The 20,114-nt window shown below is 39.1% G+C and overlaps 1 protein-coding gene across 3 annotated transcripts in view; it reads left to right on the top strand.

Moving 5' to 3' along the window:
- Positions 1 to 1,030: 1,030 nt before the first annotated feature.
- Positions 1,031 to 20,114, top strand: part of AGBL1 (ATP/GTP binding protein like 1) — a 266,603-nt gene continuing 247,519 nt past the window's right edge. For all 3 annotated transcript variants that reach the window (XR_005558631.1, XM_039359254.1, XM_039359255.1), the window contains exons 1-4: positions 1,031 to 1,394; positions 15,796 to 15,859; positions 17,049 to 17,195; positions 19,155 to 19,286. Coding sequence is in view for 2 of the 3 variants with exons in the window: in XM_039359254.1 (XP_039215188.1) it covers positions 1,344 to 1,394; positions 15,796 to 15,859; positions 17,049 to 17,195; positions 19,155 to 19,286 (394 nt within the window). In the remaining variant the exon portion in view is untranslated. The remainder of the gene's footprint in view (positions 1,395 to 15,795; positions 15,860 to 17,048; positions 17,196 to 19,154; positions 19,287 to 20,114) is intronic.

Raw genomic sequence — 20,114 nt, forward strand, 5'->3', positions numbered from 1 at the left:
GTCAGGGTGAGACAGATACTTCAAGGACTGACCCTGGCAACATCATTGATAGCTGGGTTATTTTTCTCCAAGTTAAATTCTGCTGGGATTGGTTAGAGAGATGTAGTTTTAAGAGTTTTTTTTTCCTTTCTAATCCTACCGGGTTCATAGCTCCAGAAGCTGAAGCTGTGAGACAGAGACAGGCAAGTAATGGAGAAGTTATCTAGTAAAAACAAAATGGGAAAGGAAGGTCAACTCATCCAAGTCTAATTGCAGAAAGACAGAGGGATGACTTTTTTTTTCTGTCCTCCTGTTTTTGCTCTTCAGCAACATTGGCTACATAGCAGTCCTTGATCAATCTTTGCCAGCCTGTTCTGCTCCCAGAATTCCCAACTCCTTAAGGTCAGCTTTGAGGAACTTGGCCTGTTGGTCATTGGCATAGACTGTGGGAAGCCAGAAACGGCATCTTTGTGGCCTTAGAGCCCCTAAGATGACCTCACTAAAACTCACTAGTGAGTTGAGGGAGGTACAAATGGGTGAGTTGCTATGTATTAAACTATTGCCAGCCTGAAGAGTGCCTTCAAAGATCTCCATGTCACTACAAGCATGGTGGCTTGTAATTGTGATTTGTTAAGCAAACCCCAATTACTTGGGCTCATACACGGCACTGTCAAAACAACAACAACTGGACTGTACAATCCATCTTTGCCCACTCTGCTAAACCAAGACCGAAAAAACCAGAGTGAGTCTGACGGGTGAGCCTAATTTTGAAGTGTGTCTTTAAGAGCTTGCCAGTGTCCCTTCTTTGTGCCCCACTGTTTCCCTGGACTTGTGTGTCTCGTGTCCGTCTGCAGGCCTCTCTGATTTCATGGGACAGAAGCAGACACACCAAATGGCCTCAGAAAGTCCTCTGGAACAGATCAGCCGGTCAGCTGAGAATGCCTGTCAGGCAGCCAAGTTCAACCGTCCGGTCCCTGTGCCCGAAGGACTATGCAAATTTGCCTCTTTCTCTGCTTTTCCCCTCGCCAGCTATCCTACATGCCTCTGGTGGTGCACTAAACACCCAGACCTTTTGCTGAGAGCTTTTCTTAATCCCCTGGATTCTTTATATAGGAATTAATTTCTCCGCCACACTGGGAGAGCAGCAAAGAGACAGGAGATCTGGGTGGGAAGCTGATGCCTATGTCTGTATGTGTATTTGTTTCGTATGTGGGAGTCTAGAACGGTATTGCTTTCTTTCTTTTTTTAATTCTCTCCTGATCTGGACTGAGCTGCTCTCCTTGATCAGGACAGGGACAACAGCAGTTGGGGAAAAACTTTCTGTTGGCATTTAAAAGTTTTGGGGTGGGTTCAAGCGTAGCAACATGGCTGAGCAAGGAAGTGGTGGCTTGCAGGTTCTTCTCTCTACTTTTCAGGTAAGAAACTAGCTGGAGAGAAATCTGATGGCTATGTGGCTTCTTTCCCCCTCCTTTCCCTCAAGACAAGCCGGGGGAATTATCTAGTGGTGGAAGCTTTGATATATTACACTTCCTGCATCCCAAATGAGAGGAGAGCATTCTCTGCACTAGTCACGGTGGATGTATAAAAAGAGGCACTGCTATGCGGCAGGAAGTCTGCCTTCAGGTCTCCCCTCTGCTACGGACTTCATCATGTGGCTGTTTTAGAATGGTTCACACATCTCCCACCCCACCCGAGTTAGGTACAATGCTTCTGAAATATCTCGCCTAGGAGAACATCCCATGCACCCAGAATATTTGACTATTGAGTGATGCTTTAAACATATTATTGTTGGACTGGAGTTAGGAGGGCAGGTCTTTTTTCCCATTTCTTTTGCAAGCTTTGGTTGTCTCTGGCTTTAGAGTAAAATGGTATTTTTTTTCCCTATGCTTTTAAAATATTTTTTTAAAGATATGAACTTTGTTAAACAGGTGACAAGCCTGGGTTCAAATCTGTTTAGGAAGACAGATCTCTCTCTCTCTCTCTCTCTCTCTCTCTCTCTCTCTCTTTCTCTCTCTCTCCATTCATTCTTGAGTGGTTGCTTAAATCAGATATCTGTGTTTAAACATGGCAAGTGAAAGCAAAGAAAAGCTTTGGGATTATTTGTAGGACATTGGAAAGGGATTTAAACGTTCTCAACTGCAAACAGAAAATAAGAGTTTTCATCATGGGAAAATTAAGGCTTTCAATCTTTAAAGACTGCTCCTGCTAGACTATCAAGCATCCTGAGTCTGGGTTTCAGGAGCTGCTGTAGAGACAGGACAACATCATAACTTGTATTAGAGGAGATGCTATATGCCTATTGTCTATAGGTTAGACAGTCACTTGTCTGAGATGATATAGGTTCTCCTACTTGAGCAGGGAGCTGGACTAGAAGACCTCCAAGGTTCTGTTCTATTCTATTCTATTCTATTCTATTCTATTCTATTCTATTCTATTCTATTCTATTCTATTCTATTCTATTCTATTCTATATTCTATTCCGTTCTATTCTATTCTATTCTATTCTATTCTATTCTATTCTATTCTATTCTATTCTATTCTATTCTATTCTATTCTATTCTATTCTATTCTATTCTGTTCCTGGGGGAGAGTTAAGGCAAGCAGGATGGAGAATGTAGAAATGTCCAGGATGCCTGGAACTAACTTGGGGGAAACAGAGTTGCTGAATTTAAGAATTCCTTTTGCTGAAGCAAAACCCAAGTCTTAACTAGCCTACTTAGCATCCTTTAAAAAAAAAAGTCCCTTTACAAATGGGTGGATAGTATTCAGTTTAAAAATTAGGGATATTATTCTGCCATGATTTATCATAATTCTACTGCATGGTTCCAGTATTGATCGCTGGTTACATTGTAGGAGAGTATTTTAGACACCGTCATTAGCCTTAGACAGTGAGAAAGTGGCAATTCTTGCTTAGATTCAATAGCATAAAAGGGAATTGTTGCCCCTGAGAGACAGAGCTATTCAGATTTTGGATAAGGATCTTTCTGTGTTTTCTCTTGGAATTCAACCTGAGAATATCTTCATCTTGGTGCTCTTTGAGTTTTGACCCTTTCATAAATGACGGGACCAGGGCCCCGAACCTATTAGCTTTGTCTAAAAAAAAAAAAATGCAGTTATTAAATAGCACCTCTTGAAAACAGCTAACTTCACCTTGATGTTGAAGTGCATGGGGTTTTTTTTGTTTAGCCAACCTCTTCATGATTGACTGATATCTCTTCAGTCAATCAGCCAATCCATCAATGCCATAGTTAGTTCTGTTTTACTTATTTAGCTTTGTCTCTTGTGTGTTTCTGAAACTTCACAGCAATTATTAAACCATACATCATCTAGGTGTAGAGTAGAGTAAATACAACTCAGTGGATGCACCTCTGTTTTGCCAAGACACATTCCAGAAAGGCAAAGAGACAAACAGCAAGTAAGCTTAACTGAAATCTTGTTGGGCATTAGATGCTGCCATATGTTCCAGCCTTAATTATGCCGGAAAAATCTGTAGTTTTTTTTTATCTACTTGCCTAATAAATCATTGTTTTTGTTTGCACAACAGAGTGAAACACAAATTAACCAGCTATTCCTGGCAAACTCAGCCTGAACACTCTGTGCTTGTTATCTAAATCTTTAAAAATGGAATAATTCAATTAGATGATAATAATAAATAATAAAAGTTAGATAATGATGGGTTAGTGTGTTGGTAAAGGCAGCTCACAGTCCTATTTTGAGTTTTGGAAAGATTTATTTTTGGGGGGCTATTATTATTGGTTGCCTAAAGATGTTCATTGCTGCTATTTCAGTTTCTGTTTCTTGAGATGGTGATCATTTGGAGTGTGAAGTCTGGATGTCACTTGCTCTGTATGTAAATGAAAACTAAGCTGCAGTTTTAGAGTTTCAGCTCAAATTTTAAAGAGGACCAAGTATTTATATGGGTGTCGAAGGATTCTGTTGACTTATCTTTATAGCAGTGGTTGTTGATCATCATTATTTGCCAAAACACTCTTGAAGCAAAACTATTTTGACACACAGTGTTTTTCTGGTGGCAACAGCATAAACTGTTCTCCTAAGACATTTTCTCCTTTTGCCCCTGGCTCCCAAGAAATGGTGAGGGTGGAAACTGCATTACCCAAAGAAACAAACAACAATTATATCTTTTAATTGTACGTCTGGCTTCTGCCTCTTGTTTTAAATTGCTTTCCTTTAGTGGATTTGTGGTATTGGATTGAGAGGGGCTTAAACTGTGATTTGAGTTTGACAGACTTAAATTAGCTGATTTTAATTGCATTGTATGGGTTTTTTTTAGTTTATAGGCGAGCCATCTTAACAGGGCTTTTTGCCCAGAAAATTAATGCATGAATACTGATAATAATAACTCACAATAAGCAAGCAAATCAGTTTAAGCTTGGACACCCGAGTTATGACTAGCAGCTCCTGTTCATTCTATTGCTGTTCTTCTGCTGAAAATGCTTTATGAAGATGATCAGCTGTCTTCAGAAATATTGAAGAATGCGGGAAAGCAGAAATTCAAGCATTGAACCTTTATGTGGCATTAATATTGGTGTTGCATCAAAGAGTTGGATGAGATGACCTTTAAGGTGCTAAATCTATTAATCTATAACCTTGGAAAAGCTCTATTATATGATCTGGCTGATGATATAAACTGATAGGAAGGCAGAAAGTGCTATGAATCATCCTGCTCTTTCATTTACAGTGGTCCTGTCTTTCCAAACCTAGGTCTCCCCCTTCAAATACTATTTGCTTCTGTTCCCAGGCAACAAGTCTGCCCTATGGGTTATCTAGTTCTTTGACTTACACGTTTTTAAGGCAATTTTCCATTTTAAATAGGACTGGGTGGGTGTTCTTAGAAACCTGAGGTCTGGGTAATTCTTTCCTTTTCAAAAATTAAAATGTTTGCACATTTAAAACAAAATGGAAATAGTTGAGTGGTCTCTACTGCACATCTACCCACTCTGCCTGCACAGAATTCTGAAATTTAGAATTTGAAATTTTCTCGCAGATATTTCATTACCCCTCTAGGTAACATCATCAGTGTGAGTAAAATAAATGAGTGTATCCGTTTGTATTCCGTACAGGGACCAGTTTCAAGTGATCTAATAAGAGATGCTTACAGATCTGCTGGATCATGCCTATGACAGTCTCCTCTACCCGTTACATGTTTTCTGATATGTTTCCATTTCACATCCCTGGCTCATTTCTTTGCTTGAATAAATTGGTTGCTTAAGAAGGGATGTTGCATTCAGACAAATTTTCATTTTATTAGAACAGAGCTTGATGCGCTGCTTTGTTGATTAAAGCTCTTTCATTTTAAGGACAGACAAAAGAACAGTTTAATGAGAAAGAATTAAGACCTTTAAATTACTGTGCCCTCTCTCTGGAATACCAGTGGCCTCTCACACACACAAAAAAACTTCCATTATATTTTCAAAGCCAAAATCTCCCTTGATATTGAGAGATTTGCATCTTTCTACACTGTAATGCATTAGGTAGCATGCAGAGAAAAAACACGGTTTAAGATGTTTCATCATAATGATAGATGTTCCATTTCTGTGACAAACTGGCCAACAGACTTGATCTTAGATTGTTGACCACAGAGTTATGGAACCAGACAGCTGAGGGACTGTGAAGTATTGAATGGGGCATTGTTTGATCTAGAGTTCAGAGCTCTTTAAAACTGTTGTTAATGACTTGGACTGAACAGTAGAAAGAATAGTGAGGACAATACAAAATTGGGTAGGCTAGATCAAATCTGAATAAGCAGTTGGCTGGAGTTAATTTAATTTAGGCTCTTCTGAATCTAATTTTGGATAAATTAAACTTGCAGTTTATTAAATTAAAATTGATGAGTCAAATGACCCTTTTGGGGGGGTCGCTATAAAATAGACTGCCTGGCAAGCTCCTGACCCTACTGATCCATTTAAACATGAGATAGGAGCAGGACCATAGACTGTAGGTACAAAGCTTTTAACCAAGCCCAGAGTATTCATATGATAAAGGAGGTCTACAATCCCAAACCTGCATAGACCGGGATGATCTATAAATAACTCTCTCCTTCCATGCATAGCTTCAGGGTTCTTCCTATTCATCCTTCTTTTAGGACTTGAAATGCTCTCTGTTTGTTCTGTGCTTCAAAGATGGGAGAATAATTTCTCAAACTGGGTGCCCAACATTTTACAGGCCAAACACTGCTCTTGAGTGGGATGCTAGGTGATGTAGTTAGAAAAAAGTAGCCCAGGACAAAATTTGAGTTCATTTCATTAACCTTTATATTGAGTTGAAAATGCTTCAGTATAGTTCATATAATGCAATAATATGCCAGGTGTGAAGAATCAGGAGGACCACGGATTAAGTTCCAGTTAAGCTAATTTATTGCACATTCTATATGCAAGAATTTAGTCAACGGTCAGCACTAAATTGGCGCTATGTAAGAGTAATTGGAATTCAAGAGCGATTGTGGGAACATAGTGACTCCAGGCTGATTCCTCTTTTGACTCTGCCCCCAGTTCTGCCTGTCCTTCTTCTACATTACATGTCCTACTCCATCATATTAAAATTTAGTATTTGATGAAAAGTTTGGAAAAGCTTTGGGAACAATCCAGAAGTGTATAGCCATGCATGTCTATCTTAAATGGAGCAGTCTGACATGACATAAAGCAATTTCCTTTGTCCTTTATCTCCATATTAAAAACGGGTGAATTTGACATCCAGTTCCAAAAAGGGTTGACTTGCAATATTCAGTTATGCAGTGGCTTTTTAAACTTTTAACACATTGTAGTAGGCCTTTTGTTATCTTTTTTTTTAAAATAACATTCACTAATGAGATTAATCAAGTTTAAGTCTTAGCTATTTTATTCGTTGAACATTTTGAAGCTGCTTTCTCCAGTGGGGAACCCAATAATGTGAACTTGCAAAGCTGTTTTAATGAAGACACAGTTCTGAAATTGTTGAAATGAAACCATGCTAAGAAAGGGTTGGCTTTTGGAATGATCTATAAAAATAATTTGCTGCAGTGAGAAAGGCACCAAATGACATTGAAAAATCCTGGTTAACAGCCTCTGGGTGAAAAAAAAATTGGCTAGATAGCAGAACAACAAGGCCTCTGTAGAAATGAGGTCCGTGTAAAGGTACAACTACATTAACCATGGTAAAAAAGAAGAAGTAGAGAGCAAATGAACAACAAGAACAAATTTTAAAGTGAAATATCTGATAAGCAACCCATTATGAAATAAAAGATTTGCCCCAGAGAGAAAATTAGATTTCTTCTTTTTGAAGGAATATATAAGTCATAAATGGGGGGGAGGCACTTACAAAGGGGTAGGTGCTTTGATTTCTTTCAGTTTTCCTCCATTCTTTCACTATTTCTCTGTGGTGAGAGCCCTTTTAAGGTTACACAGTAATGTATTTTATGACAAGTTCTGCATAATAAAATGTGTGATTAGAAATGCATTAGGATTGGCTGGAAGGAGGGGGGAGGGGGGAAGAGAAACAAAGAAATAGCACAAAGCAATTCAGAGATTGTTGGATGGAGTTTGCATGAAGACACTAATTTGTTCCAACTCCTTGTTGTTAAAGACCCCAGATCCCATAGTGAGGTTGGAAAAAAGAGCATTCAGTTTACAAGAATGGATATAGAAACTTTGAAATTAATAAAGCCTAACTGCTTGGACAAATAGAATACCAAGGAGATGATATACTGCAATGTGTATCTTTCTAAAAACCAAGGGTGGAACTCACCATTTTATATGTTGATATTAGAACATAAAACATAGACTAGAACATAATAGACCAAACAAATAAATAAACTAAAACTCTCTGATTCAGAATTTATCAGAATAGACCTGGAAGGGACCTTGGAGGTCTTCTAGTCTAGCTCCCTGCTCATTATGGCTCATTGAATAATCTGCAGTTATCTGAGTTTGACCAAGGCACTAAACATAAAGAATTGTTTATAAATCACACTGTCTGAGTTTTATATGAAAGTATATCCACAAACTAAGCAAACCAGGTTATCATCTGGCTTAACATGTATACCATGCTAAAGAGACCAGATGAAACAGTGTCTAGAAGCTCCTTTTGATTTTTCAATTGACTAGAGTTGGGTGGCCAATCCATTTAAACAAACAAACAAACACCAGTTGAAGAATTCTTTAATGCCACCTGCCTGTTTTGTGGATTAAAATGGCATAGAATAGTCATAAGATATACTGTTAAGTAGGAAGACAATTGAGCCAGACTTCTGTTGGTAGATTTACAGACCTTTTTTTTTTTTTTTTACCCCTGCAAAGATTTTTGAATAACAATGAAAATAAGAAACCAACGTCTTTTTCTTTTCCCCGTTTCTTTTTCCAAAACTAGTCTGTTGAAAAGAAGAAAGATTTGGAGGTTTGATCCAGGACGGGATTTAATATGGAAGGATAGTGAATTCATTGGTGATGCTCATGGCCTGATTCCCCATGGAAGCATATGCTCAGACACGTTTTTTTTCTTAGCGCTTAATACTTTTCCATCTGAACTGCTATTTTGCAGTAGAACTGTGGAGATTTTGCAGCTCTCGTGGTAAATCCTCCATGCACCCACCCCTGATATAGCTTCATCTACCACATGATGTATTCTGGATTTTACGTAGATGCAGTATTTAGCATAGAAAGTAAACACCATCGGTATTCATAGCCCTTTATATAGAGGAAAGAATCTAGTTACCCTTCTCGAGCATCTCCTAGCTAAAACGTGTGAGAGAAAAGTGGCAGAGCTAAATCGGGGAAAAGATGCATTTATTTAAATGTTTAAAGCTTGATTGTAGACACAATTGCAATAGAGGATGGGAAACAGTCAACGGAACAGAAACATTAAACCGGGATCCTTGGTGCTCTCTGTGCTTGGTGGTTTTCTTGTAGACGTTACATTAACCAAACTAGGTAACATCATCAGTGCTAGAAGGGAGTGGAATTGAGAGAGGGAGGGAAGGGAAGTGAAGGGAAGGAAGTAAGGCAGGCAGGAAGGAAGGACAGACTATGGGATCCTGGGTGCTCTCTGAGCTCGGTTATTTTCTTGCAAACGTTTCATTACCCAAACTAGGTAACATCATCAGTGCTAGAAGGGAGTGGAATTGAGGGGAAGAGAAGGGAAGGGAAGGGAAAGAAGGAAGGAAGGAAGGAAGGATGGACTATGGAGTCCTGAGCTTGGTTGTTTTCTTGCAGCGGTTTCATTAACCAAACTAGGTAGCATCTAGTGCTGCTGGTGTTACCTAGTTTGGGTAATGAAATGCCCTCAGGAAAACAACCAAGTTCAGAGAGCACTAAGGACCCCTCATTTCAACCCTGAGCTACAAATATTCTCCTTTATTGGTACAACTTTCTTACTTTTCCCCCTGCATGGAGCATTTATGACAAACCCTGAAAACTTTCATAAAAACTCCTCCATTGCTACCTCTAAAATTCCTTCCAGCCTGTAAGAATTCCTACAGAAGTGCACGCAGCCGTCTTTTTGGATAGCCCAGTTATGGGATGGGTGAGTGAAATAGGGGTATCAGTCCGTATTGACATTTGGTAATGTGTAAAATGGTCTTTTGTAGATCAAGCAGGTCAAGGGAAAAAAAAAAACCTTGCCAATCACGAATCATATTCTGGAAATGTCTCTTTAGGTGAACAATGTACAGTCTGAGGGTTATATGATCTCTTCAGCTGTGAACATTTTTTTGTGCCGGATTAAACCTGTTACTTAATATGTCTGGAGCAGGTCTCCAGAGCCTTCTTTCACCACTTTTAAATATGGCCCCTTGCCTTGATCTGGCCTACTTTTGCAAATGCCTAAAGAGATCTGAGAGGTTGACGGGGACATTGCTTGAAGAGAAAAATAGCCTTTCATTTCTTTAGACTAATCAGCAGGAAAGGATGCATGATAATATAGAAGCTCAAATTTGGATGGAAATTACTACATAGCTGAAGAGTTGTTCTCTACGGATCAGTAGAGACCAGGCAATTTTAAGACTGTGATCTAGATTGAGAAGAAAACAATCAGTAATTAAATGAAAAATCCTGATGACATGAATCCCTTTTCAGACCAATGTGGTGAGGATTTCACGTTGCGATTTTGGCAAGAATAACAAAATGTTTTGCCTTTTCTTTTGAGGAAGTTCTTTGATTTGAATTAGCTTTCCTGATTGTTTCCCAGTCAGGACCTCATCAAGTCTGATTCTGCTTACATTTAAAGACCAGCCTAGGGTGCTGGTGTGGATGTAGAAATAATTCATTTCTAGTGTTATGCTCAATAATTCTCTGTTTCTTTTATACTAGTTCTCATTCAGCTTAATGAAAGAAAATGTGTTTCAATATTTCTTCTACAGGAGAATAGAACTTTGGTGAAATTCTGGGTGGAAAATTGTGTTCCTGCACTTATTAAATTACGAAGCAGAGCATTTACACATTCCTTAAGCCTCTTTCCTTGCTGAATCTTCTATTCAGCGTTCTGCAGCTCCCTAACTTCTCAGTCTTGAAAAGTCCTTTGGCTGGAATATCTTCCTGACAACTTCTGTTAGAATTTAGTGGAAGCCCAAGAAACTGTGAACATTCTCTGACTATTGGAGAGAGGACTAAGCAATATAAAGAAGGTTATTTACATGTATCCTCATATCTAAATATGTGTGAATGCTTTGCTTTTCACTAGGCATCCTTTCTCCATTAATTTAAAAGAAGATTTCCCATGCTTCTTTTAAATCCCAGGGATACAATTCCTCTTATTAGATTTTCTGATTAGGAAACGTGGACAGAATGGTTTCAAAGAAAATGAATGTAGAAAACTTAGAATACATTTCATCACAGTCCTATTAGAGCAATAGCTGTGTTTGGGAAAGGAATTGGTTGGCTGAGAACTTCAGTGCTGGCAACGTCATTGAAGCCAACTCATCCATGGCCAACTTGCCTTGGGAAATTTGCCACGGAACAAGAGTTACACTAAAATCAAAGAAATGGTGGAATGTAGTCATTAAAGAAAGGATGCCAAAGGATGGACAAAAATGAAATGTGAATGATAAAAATGAGAACATTTTTAGAATTATTTTTAAATAATAATTAAATTGAATTGTTCCGTGGTGAGTTATCCCATGGCGAATTGGCCATCGCAAGTTGTCCTGTGGCCAATTGGCAGTGATGAATTGACCACAATGAGTTGGTCAAGGGTGAGTTGTCCTGTCTGGGTTTGTGATACAGTTTTTGATGTGATTGTTGGATCAGGGAGTTTGGAAAGGTTCAAATATACATAGTTGTAGTTGATTTAAACTGATTTGGATGGCTGGCAGAAAACAACACATCAAAAATGTATTCTGTTATTGTCAGTATCCAATTTTAATTACTTTGAGAATGTTCTTTTGAAAGTTTATGTATTAATTGGCAATGAGAAACATTTGTTATCAAAACCCTATAAAATATGACTAGTATTATGAGGAGTACAAACAACGTGATTAGAGAGGAGAAAGACTTAACGTCATTAATTACATCTTTAATAATGAGACAATATGGTTATAGAGAAATAATGTTTCAGGATGTGCTAATCTTCAGGCAAACTGTTTTAAAACAATGTTTTGTTACTATGCAATACCGTAAGAATTATGTAAAATAATATGATTTAAAGAATGCTAATTCTTGGAAATGTCATAATGAAGAAAGAAGATATATATTCACGCATTATGGATTTGTAAATTAACTTAAACATTATGGAAGGGCTGCAAAGGGAATAATTTTATCTTGATGAATTAAAAACAAAGAAAAAATTGAGCTTTTAAATTTTTATTGAGCTTTCTGCCAGTGGCATTTTTTTCATAATAGTAACATTTTACTATCACAACTGGGGTTGAGATTTATTTATTTGTTTGTTTGTTTATCTATGGCAACAGTATAGGTTTGGTTGCAGTTACTATTGCAGTTTTTATGATTCTTTTTTTTTAAGTGGGGATATGTGCATCCCATTCTAGGCTACAGCCCTGCGATTTTCCGATGATTGTTTATCCAAAACAATCTTCTTAAGAAGAAGAAGAATCGGAATAGAGCTGGAAGGGACCTTGAAGGTCTTCTAGTCCAACCCCCCCCCCAAGCAGGAGACCTTATACCATTTCAGAGAAGAAATGGTATAGGTTCTTAGTCCATCTTAATCTGACTGCTTAGCTTTTCAAGACCACCACCTACCTACCTTCCTTCCTTCCTTCCTTCCTTCCTTCCTTCCTTCCTTCCTTCCTTCCTTCCTTCCTTCCTTCCTTCCTTCCTTCCTCCCTCCCTCCCTCCCTCCCTCCCTCCCTCCCTTACCAAGGAGTGGATGTAGTGTACAGGATGTCATTGAAGCTGGCTAACTTTCTCTTGTAACAACAATTTCCTGTCCTTGATGCTGACTCCACAGTTCCGCCTAATATTTGCTGTTTGACTCTTTTGTGACTTTATATCTAGTGCTAATAAAGCTGTCTTGACATCTGGGTTGTTCCAGTCTGCTACACACATTTGAGTCTCCTGGAACAAGCTGCTGGGTCAGTCATATCAGAACAGTGACATTGGCAAAGACAATGATGTAGAAGGGTTGAAAGAAGGTGTAATTTCAAATGCTTGCTTAGAAACTGTGTATTCTGCAATTTGTCCCTCCCAGTGACTCCACCTCTTAATAGAAGGTTGAAATTATGTGTTGCCTTTTCAACAATCAAGCATCTTGTATGCCCCCTTTTTAGTTTACTATAAACATGGTCCGGTTCAGGTATTGAATTTCTGTCATTGTTTTGAAACCTGCGGTGGTTAAACTAACAGGAACGTCAAGCTGGGCCTGAGGAACAGGAGCTGGAAATAATGAAGGGTTTGGAAACTAAGTCTTAAGAGGAGATATTGATTTAGCCTTACATACAGTGATTGATATGATGGTATTTTTCAAGTATCTAAGGGGGAATCATCTAGAAAGCGACAAGCATGCAAAGGCGTCTGTTAGAGGAAGGGAGATCCTGATTGAATGTTAAGGAAAATTACCCAGTAATTAAAAAGCTATTTGCCAGTGCAACTATTATCCAGAGAGGTAGTGAGCTGTCCTTCAATGGATGTTTTTAAGAAAATGCCATCAATTAGGAATGTTTTAATTTGGATTTTTCTGCTCAGCAGTGGGCTGGGCCAAAGACTCTTAGCTTCAAGTTTCTTTGACTTTAAGAGTACCCATCAAGGAGAAAATTAGGAAGCTGAGCTATAGGATTAGTATGTTTTTGGATTTGGTTGTGAATGAGATATGAACCCAGTCATTGTTTGTAATCCATGGTTTACGGTTTAGCATGAACCAATTCACAAAAGATTTTTCAATGTCATGCTTTAATGAAACCAGCCGCTGTAAAATGCAGCAGAAATGGAAACTTCTTGAGGCTGAGTGATCATGGAGAGTTGACAGGATAATTGAGTTTTCTCTTCCTCAGATTCTTCAAACTGGTCTCTAAGACTACATCTAGAAAAGCTGTCCTCATCCTTGGTATATTCCAGATGTGTAGCCTTGAACTCTAGCATTCTCAAATATAGGCATTCTGGCTAGGAAACTCTGGGGGCTAAAATCCACACATTTAGAAGATGACCAGTTTAAGAAAAGTTCTGGGGTGGTTTGAGACTTCAAGAGCAGATATTGTTATTTGGGGATTATCGGGGAGTTGAAATGTTCTTTCTTCCAAGATTCAGGTTAATCAGAATGAGGCCTTTGATGATGAATTGCCCAAAGCAATCAGAGGGCAGATTAGTCTGTAAGTCTAGGAGTACTGGTGTAATGTAACCTGTTTCTCTCTGGGTAGATGGATGCCATGGTTAGTTGTCAGCAGCAATATTTTAATTGATTTATAGTCCCGATACAGAGTTGTTTATTTGTGTCAATCGGTTTGTCTGTTGCCAGGCTGTTAACAAAAACCATGACAATACAAGGTTATTTTTTTTTCAGCACTGCTGATTAGTTTATCAAGGCTCAAGCATGTTACTCAAGAGAAATGGGCAGATACGCCTTTCAAACTGGCCTTATGTAAGCTGTGTTCAACTTTTCACCTAGCCTTTAACACCGACCTTGGGAGAGTTAATTTGGAAGTCCCAGGATGGCATGCAAAGCAGCACTTGTATTAATTATAAATAGATGCTTAATTATAAATAGATGCTTAATCTTTCTTGGGGAACATCAAAGTTAATTCTGAGACTCCACTGTTTACCCACCTCGTATTTGCTGATTCACACATTGTGCTATGTTGTGATTGATCATGTTTTACTGAACAAGGCAAAATTGGTTAGCTTTATACTACATGCTAAGGCTAAGCTGTAAACGGAGGCAGAAAATAAAGTCAGTTTCAAGTCAAATTTGACTTCATTCATGCAGAGGTTGTTTGTTTTTTTGACATAATTCAGAAGTGATTTGATGTGGCCTATGTCATTTTACAGCTTTGATCTTTCCAGATCCAGTTTGGTCTGGTGGTTAAGGCACCAGGCTAGAAATTAGGAGACTGTGACTGTGGAGCTTGTCGGTCATCCGGAGTATAGTTGTGTCAAAGGTGCTTTTTTCTTCAAAAGGCAACTTCTTCCTCAAGGAAAAAAAATAATCCTGTTGCCTTGAGACAGGAGACTGCAAGTTCAATCCTGCCTTAGGCACAAAAGCCGACGGGGTGACTTTGTACCAATCACCAGGAGATATTGAGTCACACCTTAGCCATGAATGTTGGCTTGGTGATTTTGAGCAAGTCACTCTCTTTCAGCCCAACTCTACCTCACAGGGGAAAATAGGAGGATAAAGGTGTGCTGGATATGTTCACTGCCTTGAGTTATTTGTAAAAATAATAAAGATGGGATAGATAGATAGATAGATAGATAGATAGATAGATAGATAGATAGATAGATAGATAGATAGATAGATAGTTGTTTTCTGAGGTTTTCACAGGTGTTTGTATGTAGGTCTTTGGTTATTCGGGTTTTCTCTCACGTAAAAAAGCTGAAAGCACCAGCCTGAAGATGACGAATGAGACTTCGTCGAAACATCGCCAAGACACTTCCAATTTTACGTGGGAGAAAACCCGAATAACCAAAGACCTACATAGATAGATAGATAGATAGATAGATAGATAGATAGATAGATAGATAGATAGATAGAAAGATCCCCATCCAAATACTTACAGGTACAACACTGTTTAGTTTTCTGGACTGTTTGCTGAATGATACAAACCACTATAGCTAGTTTCATATGACAAAATAAGTCAAATCCAAACAAATCACGTTGTTAGCATGCATTAGTCATTGTTGTTTGTAAAATTTTCTTATCAGTACTATTAATTCTCCAGTGCTAGGGCCTTTTGTGTATATTCAAAGTAATCATTTTACCTATGCTTCATGCAATTATTTGCATTATCTTACCGCTATTCCCCTTTTAGCTCATTTGTTTGTATCTATTAACTTAAAATAACTCATTTCTCCAGCAAGTAGACTCGGTTTCTTGAAAGCTTATGCTGTCATAAATCCATTTGTCTTAAATTCCTCTTAAAGGTGCCTGGGGTTGTGTTTTTGTTTTTGTACCTTTGATCACCTGCTCTAACAGCTTTGAAATGTTAAAGCAACAAGGATCCCTAATTGCACCATGATCACATGTTTGAACAATGGAAGCTAAGGCAGCCTGTGTTTATCCAGACACATCCAACGGGTCTATTCTCTCTGGAGCTGCTGTCAAGCCCATCTCACCCCTAGATTGCCTAAAACATTTTAACAAGTGAGATTCCTTTTTTAAAAATAAAAGAATACAATATATTGTAAAAGCAAAATAATGTTTATGAAGGTTTGTGTTTACATTGCAGAGTTCCCACGACAAAGACGTGATTCTGAATACTCTGAGTATTCTCACAAATCTTCTTTCTGTTGGTAAGTGGAAAACTGAATATTCTATTGTAGGATTTAAGATGAGAAATCTTATATGAGAAAGTACATCCCAATGTACCAATCTCTAAAAATACACTTGGGTAATAGGCTATGTATAAGTAGTTTTCTACCCTCACTTTTTATATTGTGATATGAAATGGGTTATTTACATTAAATAGAGATAAGAGTAATAATAACAGTAACAGTATCAATAACAATAACAACAATGACAACAACAACAGCAACAACAACAACAACAACAATAATAATAATAAAATAGAGTTGGAAGGGGTCTTGGAGGCCATCTAGTCCAACCCCCTGCTGAGGCAGGAAACCCTACACCATTTTGGACAAATGGCTGTCCAGTCTCTTCTTAAAAACTTCCAGTGTTGGAGCATTCACAGCTTCTGGAGGCAGGTTATTTCACTGGTTAATTGTTCTGACTGTCAGAAAATTTCTCCTTAGTTCTAGGTTGCTTCTCTCTTTGGTTAGTTTCCATAGATAGATACTGTAGATAGATAGATAGATAGATAGATAGATAGATAGATAGATAGATAGATAGATAGACAGATAGACAGATAGCGACTTTCCTCCATCTATCTTCAGAAGATTATCGGTTTTTATTTTATCATATTTGTCATATTTAATTTTACAGAGGAAATTTTATCCTCTGTAAATTTTGTCTAATCCACAAATTAAAATGGATGCAGGGGGACATCTGAATCAGATGCCTGCTTTGTAATAGAAAAGCAGCTGCTGGAAAAGAATTGTCAAGGGTGCCGAATGCAGTTTAGAGCATGAAGGAAAATTGTGCAAAGGGAGTTATTTACCCAGTTACTTTTTCCACTCTCATCACAGCCCCCAGCCCTACATGTCCTTCCCCTAGGTTGGCAGAATACTGGATCACCTTCCTTGGCTTTTGGAATGATCTAAGCTTTGGAGCTGTTTGGGGTAGTGGTTAAAACAGGGGTCTTCAAACTTGGCCCCTTTATGACTTGTGGACATCAACTCCCAGAATTCTCAGCCAAGCATGCTGGCTGAGGAATTCTGGAAGTTGAAGTCCACGAGTCATAAAAGGGCCAAGTTTGAAGACCCCTCCCATATATCAATGTGCAAAGTAAACCTGAGTTCCTTAGAATCAACGTACTGAGTATCTGGAATAACCTTTACAACTGTCCTTTCCTTTCCCCAGGGACAAACAGGAGAGTCCAGTACACCATTAGCAAAGGGGGCAGCGAAGCCCTTTTGCAAGCCTTGGTGAATGCAGCACGGACTTCAATACCGGACTATGACATCTTGTTACCTCTCTTGCGCTTGCTGGTCAGAATTGGCTGTAAAGGTAATTATTGACGAGAGCTGTTCAATTCCAAGTGATTCAGAGTGGCTTTCATCAAGCCACAATAAGATTAATCATCATTATCTAAATTACAAGCAGATGTTGTTGAAACAGGAATATCTGAAAAAGGCTATATCTGAAACCCCCAGATGTAGCCATTGAGTCTCTTTTTAATGGATTAGTACTCTACTGCTACAACGCGAGCTATGCCTTTATGCCAGTGGTGGGAGTCAGCCAGTTCTCACCAGTTCGGCAGAACCGATAGCTAGTTTTTTGTTGCTCAAGCCCAGAATGGACTTCCGGAAGCGGCATCCACCCAGAGAACCGGCTGTTCACCTATTGGAATCCCACCACTGCTTTATGCCTAACATTGTGAAGAGATGTCAGCTACCCACTGTGTATGACATTCCCCAGGTATAACGGCTAGTTTATTACGGACAAAACAAAGTGACAAAATCACTTACTGAGCCATCGAACGACACGGTCCTTATGTAGTAGATTACCTAGAAAGAGTCCCACCCACTGTGATGTTTTGAATGGAACTGCCTAATGTTGCATGAAAGAAAGCTGGAACGTAGTGTCAGTCAAACGAAAAGGATATATTCCTGAAATTCCCTCTTTGCTGCTCGCTGTAGCATTAGGGAAACAATGCAATCCAGGAAACGACAGCCCACTGCTTTGGGATCTCGATTCAAGTTTTTTATTTTTATTTTTTAATCCCCATGTTGATTTCCTAGAACAAATGCATTCATGCACCTTTGGGATCCTTAGCAGCCTTTTTTCAGCCTCTCTCAGTGGTTTTATAAGCATAGTATCTCATAAGTATTGAAGAGCCTTTTCTACTATGGCCCCATCCCTGTGGAACTTTCTTCCACCAGAGATGAGAACTGCCTCTTTCAGCATTTGGGAAGGATATCAAACCCTGGCTTTCCTTGTTGGCCTGGGGCCCTGAGGGAGGGTGCCCACTGCCAGAAATGGCTGATGGGGTAGAACAGTGGTTCTCAACCTTTCTAATGCCGTGACCCCATAATACAGTTCCCCATGTTGTGGTGACCTCCAACCACTTATACATCACCAGGTGCCAGGGGCGTGGCCAAAGAAAAGGGGGAAAAATGGCGGACAGCCTTGTTTGGCGACCCCCGTGAAATGGTCGTTCGACCCCAAATGGGGTCCCGACCCACAGGTTGAGAACCACTGGGGTAGAAGATCTCATTTCTGTCCCATCTGTCTCTTGGCTTTTGTAGGCGGTTTAGTGCAGTTTTTAATAATAATTTAATGTTGGCTCATTTTAATCTTTTAATTATTGTTCACCTGTTTTGATAATTTGATAAGCTTGCCCAGGGTCACCTTTTAGGAGAGATGGACAGCATGGGATTTTTAATAAATTAAATAAATGAACAGTGTACAGGATTTGTTGAGGCTTCAGATCAAAACGGAAAGACGTTGCCGTTGCCTTCCCACTGTTTATTCCCGATTAGGAAAACTGGCCTCTGAACTTGATCAAACTCACCCCTATTCAAAACTAAGTTCTACCGAGTTCAGTGGTGCTTATTCCTAAATAAATATGTATGGGGTTGGCATGCCAGGCTGACTTTCAAACTCGCTCACATGCTGGGTCCTTTAAAAGATCATGTGGCAAGAAGGTGGCTATCTTCAGTGTGCATAATATGTTGGTTTTTTTTCGAAAACTGGAACAAAACCGCATGGGCTTGGATGCATTGGCAGGAAGCGTTTCGCTCTGAAATGATAAACCGCACAAATTAGCATGACTGAAGTCAGTAGGAGAACCAAAGCACACAAAAACTCCAGGTGGAGCTGTAAAAGGATGAATAAGATGTGAAGTTAGAAGATCTCAGAGAAAGAGATTCTTCCCCCCTCCCCATAACCAAGACAACTATTATGTCTATTATCAATAGAAGGTCTCTTACTTAATACTTATTTTCCCTCTTCCTTTTTCCCTAGATAAGAAGTTTGGACTAAAAGCACAACGCCTGGAGGCAATTGATGTAACCCTCAGCTTGGCACGAAAAAATCTCAACCACCATGAGAATCTCACGCATTGTCTTTGGGCTCTGCAGATTTATGCTTCCAATGGTGAGTACTGTATATGATAGCTTCCATTCTGGTCACTGCACTTCAGAGTTTGGTAGAAAGCATATTCTGATCATCAGAATTCAGTGGTCAGTTTTCATGAGGTACCGGGATTGCTTGGAGTGTTGAAAACCTATCACGGGCACGCCAACCAAATACTGGTCAAGATCAAGTTCCAAAAGGTCCGTACAACAAAAGGTTGAAGTTGTCCCCATCATTCAAGCTAGATTGATTTAAAAAAAAAATGGATAGGGAACTTTGTGGACAACAGGAGTATCCCACAGAGACATTGCTTCCTTCACCTCTTTCTCCAGTGTGGTGCAGCTGCCAAAAAGCCATTGCAATTTTAGGCTACACGAATAGAGAGATAGAATCAAGATCATGTGAAGTGTTAGTACTGCTTCATAATGCCTTGGTAAGGCCACACTTGGAATACTACATCCAGCTTTTGGTCACCACAATACAAAAAAGATGCTGAGACGCTAGAAAAGTGCAGAGAAAAACAACAAAGATGATTAGAGGCCTGGAGGCTAAAACATATAAAGAACAGTTGGTGGAATTGGGTATGTCTAGTTTAATGAAGAGAAGGGGGGACAGGATAGCAGTCTTCCAATCTCTCAGGGGCTGCCCCAAAGAAGAGGGAGTCAAGTTATTTTCCAAGGCACCTGAAGGCAGGACAAGAAGCAACGGGAGGAAACTAATCAAGGAGAGAAGCAACCTAGAACTAAGGAGAAACTTCCTGACAGTTAGAACAATTAACCAGTGGAATAACCTGCCTCCAGAAGCAGTAAATGCTCCAACACTGGAAGTTTTCAAGAAGAAACTGGACAG

The sequence above is a fragment of the Crotalus tigris genome, unplaced genomic scaffold (assembly GCF_016545835.1).
Source record: "Crotalus tigris isolate CLP2741 ecotype Arizona unplaced genomic scaffold, ASM1654583v1 scf7180000019068.10715455, whole genome shotgun sequence".
NCBI lineage: Eukaryota > Metazoa > Chordata > Lepidosauria > Squamata > Viperidae > Crotalus > Crotalus tigris.